This window comes from Python bivittatus, unplaced genomic scaffold (genome assembly GCF_059951505.1).
Source record: "Python bivittatus isolate LINGU-HERP-01145 unplaced genomic scaffold, Pbiv_v1 ctg000020_np1212, whole genome shotgun sequence".
In the NCBI taxonomy this organism is placed as follows: domain Eukaryota; kingdom Metazoa; phylum Chordata; class Lepidosauria; order Squamata; family Pythonidae; genus Python; species Python bivittatus.
The window spans coordinates 123,438,335-123,453,076 of NW_028277030.1; the positions used below are offsets into that span (position 1 = coordinate 123,438,335).

The 14,742-nt window shown below is 40.6% G+C and overlaps 1 protein-coding gene across 1 annotated transcript; it reads left to right on the forward strand.

Moving 5' to 3' along the window:
• Nucleotides 1–399: 399 nt before the first annotated feature.
• VSX1 (visual system homeobox 1) lies at nucleotides 400–13,538 on the forward strand. Its single transcript, XM_007436191.2, has 5 exons — nucleotides 400–823; nucleotides 6,342–6,420; nucleotides 8,018–8,141; nucleotides 10,111–10,291; nucleotides 11,350–13,538. The coding sequence occupies exons 1-5, from the start codon at nucleotides 400–402 to the stop codon at nucleotides 11,613–11,615; spliced, it is 1,074 nt and encodes a 357-aa protein (XP_007436253.2). The 3' UTR covers nucleotides 11,616–13,538.
• The last annotated feature ends 1,204 nt before the right edge of the window (nucleotides 13,539–14,742 follow it).

The window sequence follows — 14,742 nt, forward strand, 5'->3', positions numbered from 1 at the left end:
CACGTTCCCAGCGCTCCGCGTCTTGGACGGCTGCGAGCCTGCCCGCCCTCCTACGAGGCAGGAGCGAGGGAGAAGAAGCGGACCGCCACCCCATCCCCCAAAGCCCAGAGGGCCTTCGCTCAGGGCGGCCACGACGCCGAGCGAAATCTGTCCTCGCAGCGAGAGGGGCGGGGCGGGGCGGGGAGGGGAGAAAAGGGTGATCGGATTGCGGGAAAATAGGTGGCAATTAATTATCCGGGATTGGGAACCAGTTGCTGCCCCGCGCGCCCGCGCCCCCCTTCGCCACCGCTCCCCACATTTCCCCTCTGATTGGATCCAGGCGCCGTTGAGCGCGGGATATAAAGCTCCGGTCCGAGAGCTTCTCCCCCTTCCCAACCGGCGGCGGCGGCGGCGGGCAGCATGACGGGCCGCGAGGAGCTCTCAGAGGGCAAAGCCGAGGGGAACGCGCTGGCGCCCAGCAGCGCCCGTGGCCACGAGAAGGCGCGCCTGGGGAGCCCGGCCGGGGCCAGCGGCGGCTTGCGCTCCAAGGGCTTCGCCATCACCGACCTCCTGGGCTTGGAGGTGGAGCTGCAGCCGCCAGTCGGCTCTGGCTGCGAAGGCGGCGGGCCAGCAGCGGGGCGAGGAGGAGGAGGAGGAGGAGGAGGAGGAGGCGCTCCCTTGCCGCTGGGCTTGGGCTTCCTGTGCGGCTTTGCCGCCCAGCAGCCCGCGGGGACGCCTTGCCTCCTGCCGACGCACCTCCCCTTCCTCCAGCCCCGCTCGGAGCACCAGCATCAGCACCCCCGGTACGGGCCGGAAGCCGAGAAGCCCAAGTTGACCGTCTCCGGTAAGAGATTCCGCCCCTGACTTGGCTCTCACGCTGGCGGAGAAAGCAACTTGCCGAGCAACTTTGCAGCCCTGATTCCCCAACCAGGCGCCCTGCCCGTCATTGGCCAACACCTTTGGAGGGACCAGTTGGGGACAGCTGTTTCAGAGTAGCTGGGGAAAATCGTTTCCCCCTCCCCAAAGCGCGGGTTGAGGAGAGACCCTGCCGGATCAAATCATGCCCTGAGGATCTGCTCTTCTTTATTTCCAGCTTGTAGTAAGCAGAGCGGTTGGCAGCCCAGGGCCGGTTTCTCTGGTATCTGATGAAGTGCTCTGTTCTGCGGGAAGGCTTATGCCCCAATCGATGGGTTAGCCTTTAAAGTGCCACAAGGCTCTTTGTGGTGTGAATTTGGGTAGCACATCACTAAGTTCCAAAAGTACATTTAGAAACCCTATTTTGTGGCACCATAAAAGGCAAACAAACAAAAGGGGTATTTTTTAAACGGCAAGAGAATGTGTGCCTTTAAAGGCAGAATGAAAAGAACAATGAACTGCAGCCTGCTCTGTTCTTGCTGCGCATCTGAGATAGTGGCACAGAGGCCACCTGTTGATTCCTGTGGATCAGAGGCCTGTTGAATAATACCCGCTGTGCTCATAGAAGTGTCGCTAGCTTCTCTGGACCCTGCCATTCCTTCTCAGACCTTTCCTCACTGGTGAATTAAAATATTATCTACCCATTCTTGAATCAGCAGAAAAAAATCTGCCATCACCAATCCAAATCCCTGTCTCTGTTGCCTCTGCTCCCTGCCACTGCCAATCACCTCACTTCCCTCTGAGGTGACAAAGCCCAACAGATTCTTTGAGGTTATCCTAGGACTGTGTAAGATTGGGGGGGGGGGGGGATAACTGCAGATAATCCTCAGTTTATGTCCATTTGTTCAGCGACTGTTCAAAGTTACGGCAGTGCTGAAAAAATGGACTTATGGCTGGTCCTTGAAGTTCCAGCTGTTGCAGCACCCCTGTGGTCATGTGATCAACATTCAAGCCAGCCCACATTTACAATTGCTGCCTCCTGCCTGCCTGCAGCACCCACTCCCCCCTTTGTGGCATCCACCCATGCTTCCTAGTGCCCACCCAGGGCACCCACCCCCTGCCTGAGGCACCTGCCCAGGCTCCCTAGCACCCACCCGTGGCACCCCCCTGCCTGTAGCTCTCATCTGCAGCTCTCACCCACCAGCTTGCTTGCCTGGGACTCCTGCCTCTTCCTGCTTAACAACCCACACAGTCCTGGGGTTTTGACGGCAACCAGGACTGCTGGAATTGCTGCCACTGAGCAATGTGGTGACATGATGTCACATTTTATGACCGCATCATTTACTGGTGGAAATTCCGGTTCCAATTGCAGTCTTAACCCGAGGACTACCTGTACTTTAAAATAATGCTGGAGAAAAACTTGCTGTCCCCACTGCTGATTCCTGTCCTGCTTCTGTTGCACATTGTCCTGATTTGTGACTGTGCCACGTATGGCAGGCAAGATGATTGGTTTTCACCTCACAACAGTTCACCAGACAAGGGAAGAATCAGAGCACTGCAGCAAGACTGGGGAGGGTCTGACTTCAGAACTCTGTATCGACTTCTCTAAGCTGGTTTGTCTGCCTTCCCTTCCATACCCCCTTTGGGCATTTCCCAAGTGAAAATAATGCAAAATGAAGAAACATATGGGAAGACAACAGAACAAAAATTACCCAAGGAGGAGGAAGACAGACCTTGTCCTGTTTTGCAACTAGCTAGGTCTGGTCTAGCGGATAACTAAAATTGACAAGCTGCTGAACAAGCAGCCCTGTCACTTCACGGGAAGAGGGGAAGTGATTGAAAGTGACAAAAACAGGGAAACTGGCAAAGAAATAACAAAAGTTCAGTGTTACATCCCTCATTATTTTGGGGATGCTGCATGTAGAAAAGTGGGTTTCCTGCCTCTTAAGATAAAGATGTATTTCAGAATACCGTTAAAACAGAGTAGCATCTTCTTTCCCAAATAAAATAGTGGGGGTCTGGCCATTCCAAAATACTGTACAAAAGGAATACTGCTAATATGACTCCTCCCCTCCCCTAAATAAAATAGCAGGGTTCTGCTCTCCTGCAGCCTGGGGCAAAGTTGAGCTATACAAAAATACGGAATGAAGAAAGTGATTGGTATAAAAGAATCTCAGGAAACCCACTGCTAATAGAGGGGGACCGACCCTGGGAGAGAAAAGGCTGCAGTGGATTCTGGCTACTAACCAGAAGAAGGATCATGACCACACCTTCCAATATTTCCAAAGTGCGTGTTTGGTCACACCTACAATAGGTTGGCTTACCTCGCTTCCAGGATAATAGGTAGCAAATCATTATCCACACACTGAAGCTGTGCTGGGGTAATGTTGGCTTATGGCAAAAATAGGGCTTGCAGATGAGTACATCTAGTGACAATATAAGTCTGTCTCACTCATGGCTGGAGACAAGATCAGTGCAGCATTGTGTGATCAAGGACGATTTCTGTGGTCAGGGCATGATTGCACCATGGTAAACTGCAAGCAGAAAAGTAACTTCTTAGGTGTATAATGCTTGTGCTGTGTATTAGTCTGAGAAATGTGGCCTTCACCACAGCCAGCCAGTGAGCTTGGTAGTTTGAACAAGGATTACAACGTGCTGCTTCTTATATCTAATAAATGCAGCTCTGAGCATCTTTGTTTTTATTGGGGCTATCCAGAAACATGGAGTACGCTCCTTCTGAGGTGTGAAGGTGTTCAAGGCAATAAAGGTGAAAAACACCCTGAGTGGGGGAATGTCTCTGTCCTTTGCTATTGAGTGACAATAGTCAACCCCTACCATTTTGAAATTAATAAGACAATCCTCTTTGCCCAGTTTGGAAGCAATGTCCATTGAGTTCAACTGGATTTGTGTGCCTAGTTTACAAGCTAAGTTTCTAGAAGTTCTTGCTCACATGGATCACGTTCTGAGATAAACTTGATCCATGTGAGCATGTGTTTGAGAAATTAATGACTAGTTCCACCAATCTCTGCATTACCCATCTTAATCCACTTCCTATTATCTCACATGTCTGTAGGTGGTCAACCCTGTCAGTAATCTAGAGTTCATTTCCATCACCTGTCTCCTTTTTAAGGAAGCCAATCCCCAACAAGAAAGATATACAAGGAGATCATTTAGGATTTGGATAGTGAAAAAAATGCATGTTCAAAGACTCCATCCCTCTCATCTTTCTATTTCACACATTTCAGGGTTTAGCACTGGTACTGAAAATCTAGTCCAAAATCAGTTTGAATTAAGAACTGCCTGACTGAAATAAGCAGCCATCCTATAGAACATAGGGTGGAGCAAAGGCCTAAATAACCCAGCATCCCATAAACTAACTAACTAACTAACTAACTAACATTTATTTATTTATTTATTTATTTATTTATTTATTATTATTATTATTATTAAATTTGTATGCTGCCCATCTCCCCCAACAGGTGACTCTGGGTGGCTCACAATTAAAAATCAAAAGCCCATAAACAATTAAAATACCCCATAATAATTAAATTACTCAATCCATAAAAATCCACCATAAAACAAACCCTATACATAAATACTAACTAAATATCCTTGAGAACTGCTTCTTCCTGTTATTGTTTCCCAGCAACTGGTGTTCAGAAACCGTTTATTATTTTCATTTGATTTGTGCTCTGCCCTTTGGCCCAGTCAACTCAAAGCAGTTAATTAAACAAACAAACAAAAAACTTTTTCTGATCCTGGAAGTAACATAGAACCATTATATTTATTAGCCATTTATAGCCTTATCTTATCTCCAGTCTATCTATCCTTGATGTCCCACACTACATCTTAAGTTAGCAAACTTCATAACTTTCTGAAGAGTAAGATATTTATATGTAAGAGAACATATGTATACATTTTTTCCACATGGGTGGTGTGAATATATTTGTACAAGTTCATCAAAGGCCAATTCTAAGGAGACTGTTTTTGTGAATGACTTTTGGATATGGAGGTGTGTGAAAATATTCAACTTAAAAGAATCAGTCAGGCATGGGGTGAGTGAGATAGGAACACTTCTGTAGGGGAGAATGGATTAAAATACCCTGACATATTTTTTTTCTTCCCTGTACATAGACTTTGGTAATTATTCTTGCAGATATTAAATATCAACATCAGAATTTGGAAATTATATTATTTTGCCTCATGCATGCTTCCATGTGGGCTCTCTTCCCATTTTTCCCTTGCTATACATCTACAATAGGCATGCTGGTTCTTTTGGAGGAATGGTGATATGCCAAATATTTAGGAAAAATTCAAAGAATTGTCCCTGCCCACTATGTTATGGAACTCACCACTAAAATCTTTAGGATATCACAGAGAAATAAATGGGTGTGCACGTGAAGAGGGAAGAAAAAAGAAGAGTACTAAGATACTACTGAGTTTTGAAAATGTCTAAATATCTATGTCAGTGTGTAAGGGTTGTAGACTTGCAGTATCTTATTTAGATTAGAGACAGATCTTTGTCTTTGGTTTGGTAAAACCAGTATGCATATATCCAAGAGAAGCTGGCTGATGGATCCTGAGGAATTCAGGTGTTCTGAAATAGTCTCCTTAAAGGAACTATTGAAGGATAGTTTTCATATCATCTCTGATTTTGCATACGTTATATCTTTGTACTTTCATTAACATGGAAAAACAAAAGATGATACCCTTGCCGTGTTTGCAGATGGTTCTTGGTGGGATCAACTTGGCTCATTCTGACTATTTTCCTCTTCTTTCTTTCAATCTTTTGGTAGACCAGTTGGATTCTTCTAATTCTGCTCCTACCCTAGCTTTGTAGAACATGGCTCATTTATTCTAGCTGCTGTCTTGGTGCTGAACAGCCAGGGTTTCTGCCAGTACTTCCTACCCCCGTGTTTCTCAACCTCAGCAACTTTATGGTGGCTGGGGATTTCTGGCAGTTGATGTCCACACATCTTAAAGTTGCTGAGATTGAGAAACACTGTCCTACCCATTTCTTTTGCCTAAGAGTGGAGATGGGTAGAGTTGGCTGACCTATATTCCTAATGACTGGGAAGAATGGTTTTAATCAGTGCTGGCTACTTGCCAATCCTGCATGCTGTCCAGGATGACAGTCAGCTGATCTTTGTTTCTTGGTTCTTGCTATATCAGGAAATGATGAAGAGAGTATTAGTATGTGTGTGTGTGTGGGGGGGGCATTTTATTTTACTTTTTTACTGTTGAATACTCTTTTATTGGGTTTTTTTAAAACTGTGACAGTTTTAAAAAATTTAAACAATTTAATTATAATTCTGACTCTTTTTTCTAAGAAAAAGGAACATTGAGAAATATTTTTAAAAGTAGGACTATAGAAGGAAAACAAAAATACATAAAATAACCCTACTGAATTGACCAATACTTACAGTGAAAAAGAGATTTGATCCATCTCTTCCCCCCCGCCCCTCCCCACTCCCCCGCCCCCCACTATTCATCAACATGTTAAACAGATGAAGACAGTTTATCAGGAGACAAGAACAACCTGAAGACACCTGACTCTCAGATCAGGAGAAAGAAACGGCGGCACAGGTACAAAAAACAACTCATATTGGATATAAAATGGGAGCATAGCCACAACTTCTTCTGTATTAGCATTAGGATATGTTGAATTAATATTCCCAAATTTGTACATGGTCTTTGTAATATATGCTTTATATAATAGCCACATGTAAGCTTCACTATGCTTAACTTCTACAAGAGTATTCTGGGCTATGAGGTGTTCTCTACCTTGTGGCTCTGCAGATGATGTTGAACATCATCCCCCATCATCCCTGACCATTGGCTATATTGGGTCTGATGGGAATTGGAGTACAATAAAATTTGGAGAATGTAATTTCTCCTTCCCAGCTTTAATTATAGCTGCATAATTGTGAGGGAAAGGCCTTTTGCACACAATTAGAAGCATTTTCTCTTTTTCATAGGTTTCATTTGCACTTTTTGTCTCAAATTACATCTTAAGGTCACAACAGAAGAGGCATCATAGGTCAGTTGAAAAAGTTCTGGGTTTCTTGTTCAGAATCACTAGGGTTCACTCCCATAGTATCTACAGTTAAATAAAAAGAGGGGAAAAGATCAGCAGATGGAAAAGATCTCAGACCTGGAAAATTGCTGTTGGTCAGATACAAGACAGACAGCATCAGGATAAATAGTCTTAAGTGGTGTAAGGCAGCTTCGGGGTAACATGGAAAATGCGTTTCTTAACCTGATGCTCTCTGCAGTTCTGTTTCAGTGTTCATCATGTTGACAGGCCCAGCAGTTTCCAAAATATCTCAGTTTGCTTATATAAGCAAGATGACAATCTCTTCCTCTCAAACCAGTTGCTCTTTAAAAGGGCTGTTTTTGTAGAGATACTTCCACAAATCCAGGAGATCTAGAAACTTGTAGCCTTATCTGTGGCTCATTTAGCAGTAAAATCAAACCTCTGGTAGTGGCGAGCACATGTAGACAAATAGCATAGAATTCTGGATATCATTTGGTTTGGCCTTCTGCGTAAAGTAATTAGGGATGGTCTTCAGCTCCCATCTCCTCTTTCCTGTTGCTCCACAGTTAAAGTTTCAGATCAGGTCTGAACAATTTGTGGACAGGATGTAGCTCAACGTAGACTATGAATAGAGACCTACAAATATTTTAATATGACACTGTAATCTAGTTCATACTTAATCCTAAACCTTAATATAATTTCTTTAATTTTATTTTTGCGGATTTTGTGAATCCTGTCCATTGTGTTTAGGGATCATAGTTTATTGATTAACATATTGTGTGAATCCAAACTGTTGTGGTTCTTTCAACAAATTATGGTTAAGCAAACGTAGCTTAGGGCGATGTGTTTAACCCAGTGTGCATGTATGACAGAGAGAAAGAACCTGACAGGCCTACTGGATTGTATTCAGCTTATTCACCAAGTCATGTAGATCACAGACAAATGTACATTGTTAGCCACATACGTGCTTCTCCCATAAAGCTGTTTTTATGCAGGATGAAATGTGACTATCAGTTTGCCACAGCCAGCAGTGGCATAACATTTAATATGTTAACATTTAACATCTGATTCTAGAGGAGCTTGTTTCTCATGAAAGATGCTGCAGGGCCATCCTAATCAGGACAGTTTTTATTTCTGTCCCCATAGGACCGTGTTTACTGCCCATCAGCTGGAGGAACTGGAAAAGGCTTTTAATGAAGCTCATTACCCTGATGTATATTCCAGAGAAATGTTAGCTATGAAAACTGAACTGCCTGAGGATAGAATACAGGTAGGTTGTTTTGTGTCCAGTGCCAATGGATTTGTTTGATGCAATGGACAAATGTAAGGCCCAGTCCCTTCCAGATCTACCTAAGTTTGGGATTTGCGGAATGGCTTCACAGAAAACACTGGAGCATTTCCAGGGCTTGAAAACTTAGCATAGAGAAGGGCCGGGGTGTCTATAAGGCATGGTCAGAATATCAAGGTGGCAGCTGTGACCATCCGATCAAAGCTCTGTTTTTTATGTGTGTCACGTGTGTAACACATATAAAAAACAGGCAGAGATTTGATTGAACCATCATGGCTACCATCTTGACTTTTTTGACTGTATCATGCAGACACTTCAGGAGAAGGGCTTGATCTATAGTGGCTGCTATTGCAAATCACAGCTAGAACTGATTGGTTTTTTCTTAGTAAAAATGATGGGCACCTGCTTGGGGAGAATTCAACTCAGAACTATTTGAAATTGACATCCATGGGTTAAGGGGAGGTTAGATGAAAGTCTGAGGAATTCTTTTGTCCTAGCAAATCCTGCCACAGTATAGGAGGCTAGGCTGAATAATCTACTGGCTGTAGGATTGTAATTCAACATGAGTACAAATAGACTGAAGAAGCCTTTTGAGATCTGTAGAAAAAACAAGGGAATCTGTAACAGCCTTTATCCTAGGATTTTCAAGTCACCCTTTATCTTAGGGTTGACTTGAAAAATCACAAAATGCAAATAGGCTTGTGGATTGCAGCCAACCTTACTGTTTGCTTTTTTACATTTCTCAATTCCTAGTTTTTATTTGATGCCTCACAATGACTTTGAACGCTTTAAGCTCCAACATTACAGTAAAGTAACAAAAGTTTTATAATGTAGGAATCAGGAATACTGTTGAGGATTCCTGCCACTCAATGTCTTCCTATTCCATTGCTATTTTCCTTCCCTACCCAACATTTAGGAGTACCTAGCTGTGAAAATGCTCAGTCCTAATTGGGTTGTTTTGCGGACAGCTCCTCTAAATGTGGCAATCTGGCAAGTTTTGGGTTGCTTCCAAGACAGCCAATATCCTACCATTGTATTTGGTTATATAAACACAATTTGAACTTTGGAAACAGAGAATGATTGGCTGCTTGTTGGTATATTTACAGAGGGAAGGGCCCACTGAATTCCCCAAAATTGGTTTTCCATAGAGAGGTAAAAAAAAACAACCCTTAAATATTAATGTGATATCATAATCAAATCCTAGAGTATAAGTGTTCTTTAAGACATCCTCATCTGAATCCTGATTTGAAAAGAGAGGCTAAACTTTCCCTATGTTCACACACCTTGGCTCTTTACTGTTTGATATAAAACAGGGATGTACCACCTTCCCTCCCAAAACTGAGTGTATACCTGGAAAATTGGGCAAAATGGAGAAAATATTAAATACATGGGGGGGGGTCTGTTCATCAACTGTACTGAATTAAATTATAAATAATTGAACAGTTTTTATCATTCCCACCCACTTTTTGGATTGCTGTTTTCTTCATACCATTCAAAAGCCATATATTGCCTTGGTCTGAAAAAAGTTGTCTGATCCTGGTATAGAACATGGAAACTATGTATTTATTGTCCAGCAGGATTAAATTTTTAGAAAAAGAAGCCTAATGAAAAATGCAGAATCAGGGCTTAGTATCTTAATAGCAAGAGCAAGTGGAAGTCAACCTATTAGTTGATTTCTTCAAGTAGTATCTTCACACAGAACCCAGTGAAAGGATAAGGAAAATATATTTACTTCTGTAGGAATGAAGCAGAGAATTTGTTGATTTGACAAAATTCTTGTTAAGTCCTTTTGTTTTATATATGCTGACCAAGTGATCAGGAATTGAGTACTAAGTTTTGTTTACCTGCCATGCTTTATTTAATATACTGTTCTCTCCCCTCCCTTCAATCCCTTGCACATGGACACACCTATATTGTTGTTAAATGTGTGTTTCTGGATCTGTACTAAAAGGTTTGGTTTCAAAACCGAAGAGCCAAGTGGCGGAAGCGTGAGAAATGCTGGGGCCGCAGTAGCGTGATGGCTGAATATGGTCTCTATGGCGCCATGGTGAGGCACTCCATCCCACTACCAGAATCCATTATCAATTCTGCCAAAAGTGGAATGGTTGGTTCCTGTGCCCCTTGGCTGTTGGGTAAGCAGTTCTGTAGTGTGGTTCACGTGTAGGTTGTGTTGATATTTGACCAACTACCACTGTTTCCTGTTCAAAGTATGTGTAAACAGCATCTCCCTTCCTTCAGTCGGAGCTAAATTGATGACTAGCAGTAGAATGACCCCCTTAAAATGTCTCATTTGGTAACATCATTATAATGGTTATAAAATCTGCCCTCTGACACAAACAGTGGGTAGTGGCCTCCACTTACAAGCATCCTACATTGAGTCGGTATGCATATGGCTGTAGTGCTTGGGTGTGTATATATCTGTCCACGTGAGTGCATATTCAACATACACATAATACAAATGCATGTCTGCGCACAAACCCATACGGACACACACACATCATTTTCAACTGCTTATTTTCTGCCTCTAGCCACCCATAACAATGGTAGATTGGGGACAGGAAATGTTGTAAGAGGACTAAATATTTGTGAGCAGTGGAATTTGATATTTCTCAACATTCATATAATCTGACATGCCATTTGAAGAATGTTAGCTGGTTTTCATCATTTAATATAAATGTAGAATGAGATAAAGAACTATATGTACAACTTCCTCTTTATCATAGCTTAATATAATATTCATTAGATTATGAATATTAAATTATTCTAATGGCCAAAAGACCTCCTTCCTGAAAACTGACATTTCAGCTTTTACCCTAAACAAGGAATGTTCACTTGTGGGAAACAAAAGGTCTTGCGTTAATTTCATGTCCTTTTTAAGAGTGGGGTCGGTGCCAGTCCATTCCTGGGTCTGAAAAAAAGGGAGAAAAAAGGCATTTTTCTTCCTCTCTTTCTCAGTGCTACAACAAGGTGGCTTACGGACTGATTTACTATATCATAGCATTGATCTATTGCAGTGCTTCTCAACCTTGGCAACTTTAAGATGTCTGGACTTCAACTCCCAGAATTCCATGCTGGCTGGGGAATTCTGGGAGTTGAAGTCCAGACATCTTAAAGTTGCCAAGGTTGAAAAACACTGATTTATTGGGAACAGGATGGTTGTATAATAAAACTGAATTTTTATTTCTTTTAGGAATGCATAAAAAATCTGTAAATATTACAAGGAAGCCTGAAAACGAGGAAAAGGGAAATGGCAGCTGGAAATCTGAACATCCTGAGGAGGAATTAAAAATTAAGCAGATAGAATCTGAGCGAAACCCCTCTAATAAATTAATCTCAACGGACAGTTCAGAAGATATCGCAATTGATCTCTCTAGCACAACAAAGCAGGAGAGGAAGAGCAGCAATCTGAGTCTTGGTGCAGGCCCACAGCCCAAAATGAAAGATGCTGAACACTAAGGACAGGGGAGGGACCACATGACACACTGTAAACCAAATATTTCATTCGCCTCTTCAGTGCTCTGGCATAGTATGAGTATTTTTGCTCTATGCATATTTGTTAGTCTTTTTCAAGTGACTCATTCATTTTACATGCAAAGGGGACTTTCTGAGATGGAATATATCCAAGATATAATTTATTTTTACAACTTGAAAGTTGTTTATTTGTAAAGAAGATAATTAGCTGTAGCTGCATATTTTTTCTTAATATGTCTCACTAAGTCACCTTTCACCAAGAGCTCTAAAAATAGCATTTGGTTCCATGTTTGATAGAAAGGCAAATATATACCCACTCCCTCAATCAATCTCACTCAATCAAGTAAATACAAGTAGCAGCTTAAAAAAAGTATGCAATAGATATTCTGGTAAATTAAACCAACGTACAATAATAATAATAATAATAATAATAAAAAGATTTGAATTTTTTTTGCAGAGATGATCATCCTTCTTACCTGCTTTTGGATATTTAATAATGAAAAGATGAATTGGAATATTTATAAATGTAATAAAGTAAATGATAATGAGAAACACTTTTCTGTAATTATCTGGTGTCCTCCAGATATGTAGGAGATACAATTCCTAGAATTCTCCACCAGCATGGAAACTCAGAGGTACCCCTCTTAATAGTGATTTGCAGTGGACTTAGAGAAAATACTGGCTTCAGCTGGTTTTAACAGTGGCAACAGCTATTCTTTCTTCCTTCCCCATTAAAGCGGTAACATGCATCAGATAAAAAGCAGATTTCTATGTGAAAATATTTATTGATAATACGAACAAATCCTTTAATTCCAAGTGTCTTTTTGCACTAGACACCAGTTGGAAAAACTCAGGTTTCTTGTAAAATGTAAAGTAGATCCTATAAACCTTATGTCTGCCTATTTCTCCTGTATTGTAAAAGCAATATTCATTAGTGCAGTTAGATGTTTCACATATACTGTACAGTATATGTGATGTACAGAACAAGGGAAATGAAGAACCTTGATGAAAATTTGCTGATAGCAAGTAAGAACTGACTGTGCTTGACAGATCTGTACTGAATTCTGTAAGCTGCTGATCCTGTTCTGATTTAAAGCTGATCAGAACCCTCTTGACCCCATTCAAAGCTCTATGGAATAAATATGGAATTACAAGTAAGTTAAACGCTCCAATTTTCCTTTACATCAAAGAACACTTTGCTCACCTTTAGAAAATGGCAGGAAAACAAAAGTCTGTAGCAAAACACGAAGTTGAACAAATTCTCATGGCATTCAAGATCAGTTCCCGATCCTTAAATGGATAGAGGTACATTTTATTATATGGAATTATGAGTGTAGATCAGAACTCAATTATTTGCCAGTTTGTGGCCTTCATTACATTCCAAACCCCAGCAACTTTAGTCATCAAGGGTTATGAGAGTTGTAGTCTGACAACATGTAAATGTTTGCATGTTGCTCACCCTGTCTTAGGATCCTGTATGAGAGGTGCTAGTGTTTACGTGATGACATCCAAGAGTCCAGCTGCTACGGGCTTACAAAAACACTATACATTTCTTTTATCCCCAGTTATAGTCTCCCAATTTCATTACACATTATTTTAAAAAATAAGGAATTTGTCCCTTTTACCAATGTTTTCAGCATAAAAGATGACTCTGTTTCTTACTACAGAACTGTATTTGGAAAAAAAAAATGCAGTAACTCCATATTTGTAATGTTATATGACATGCTATGCATAATTGAACACCAACCTGTATTTATAAAGAAAAAAGCCATAAAATCCAGAAAGAAAATAATGTTATTTTATAAGATGTCATAGAAAAATATTTTGTACTTATCTGCATGTAAGAGTATCAACATATGATTTTTTTCCTTTGATTTTTTAATATGTACAGTACATCTAAAAAGCACTTTGGGTATCCTACATGATTTGTTTGTCATCTATTTATTATATATTCACAATAAATGTTCAGTGTTTTTGTGGCTTTTGGAAGGTGTATATTGGCTGTTTGACAGGGTGCTTACTACTTCTAAAGGCGCTGCCAGATGGCTGTGTTAAAACGCAATCCACCAGTCCCATTGAGAGGCTTAAGGACTGCAAAAGGAATCCTTTTTCATGAGGCATATATATCTGCATCCATTTTTGTTTGTTCATTTTTAAAGATACCTGAAGAGTGAAAACAGGAAAAGGAGAGAAAGAGGAAGGAAAAAAGAGAACACATTAAAAATTTACAAGTAAAAATTACATGAAGTATTTACAAAATATTAAAAGGAAAAAGGAAAAAATCCACTATAGATTGGAACATTAGATTGCAACAGATATCAAGTTAACCATACAATGGGTTAGAATTTAAGAACTAATATTAGAAACTGACAAAAACAGCTGAAGTAACAAAAACATTTGGAACAACAACATTTAACAGACAAAATAAGAATTAACAATTTCCAACTAATCTGAAGCAGTCCATCCTTCATTTTATGGTCAATCAGACAAAATCTAGTGTTTAAAAAATGTTGAAGAATCCAAAACTTTGAATGTAGCAGAAGGCTATCTGCAGAATTACACTTCATAAAGAGTTTTCAAATTAAATTAAAGTTAGCACCAGACTTTTTTTTAAGATATTAAATTATTTTTTGACAGTGAAGCATATTCCCTAAATTTAATCCTCTAATGAAGGGATTGAATGTCATTTCCAGTGGAAGGCACAGAGTATCCTAGCAGCAGTTATATATAAAGCCAACTCAATGTACTTTGTAAGAATATAAACCTTGATGAGGCAGCAGAAAAACAACTGGCAAAAAAGGAGTCGATCTTCATTTCCTCCTTAAATAATTGTTTCCCAAAATTGCTGAGGTTTGTAACGTTGCCACTAGATATGAAAGAATGATCCAATCTTCTATGAGGTATATATGTGATATTCCTATTATAAATATAAGATTGTATTAACTTTAGAGCCATGTTGAGTTTACTGATTGAGTTGTTTAAACCCTTTGCACAAAGGAGACATTGGGAACTAGTAGTAAGTAACCTCAGCATCTTGTTAAAAGAAGTATATTTATATAATGAAGAGAAATGATAAGAATCTTACTTCCTGGTTGGATATGATCCCTTGGAA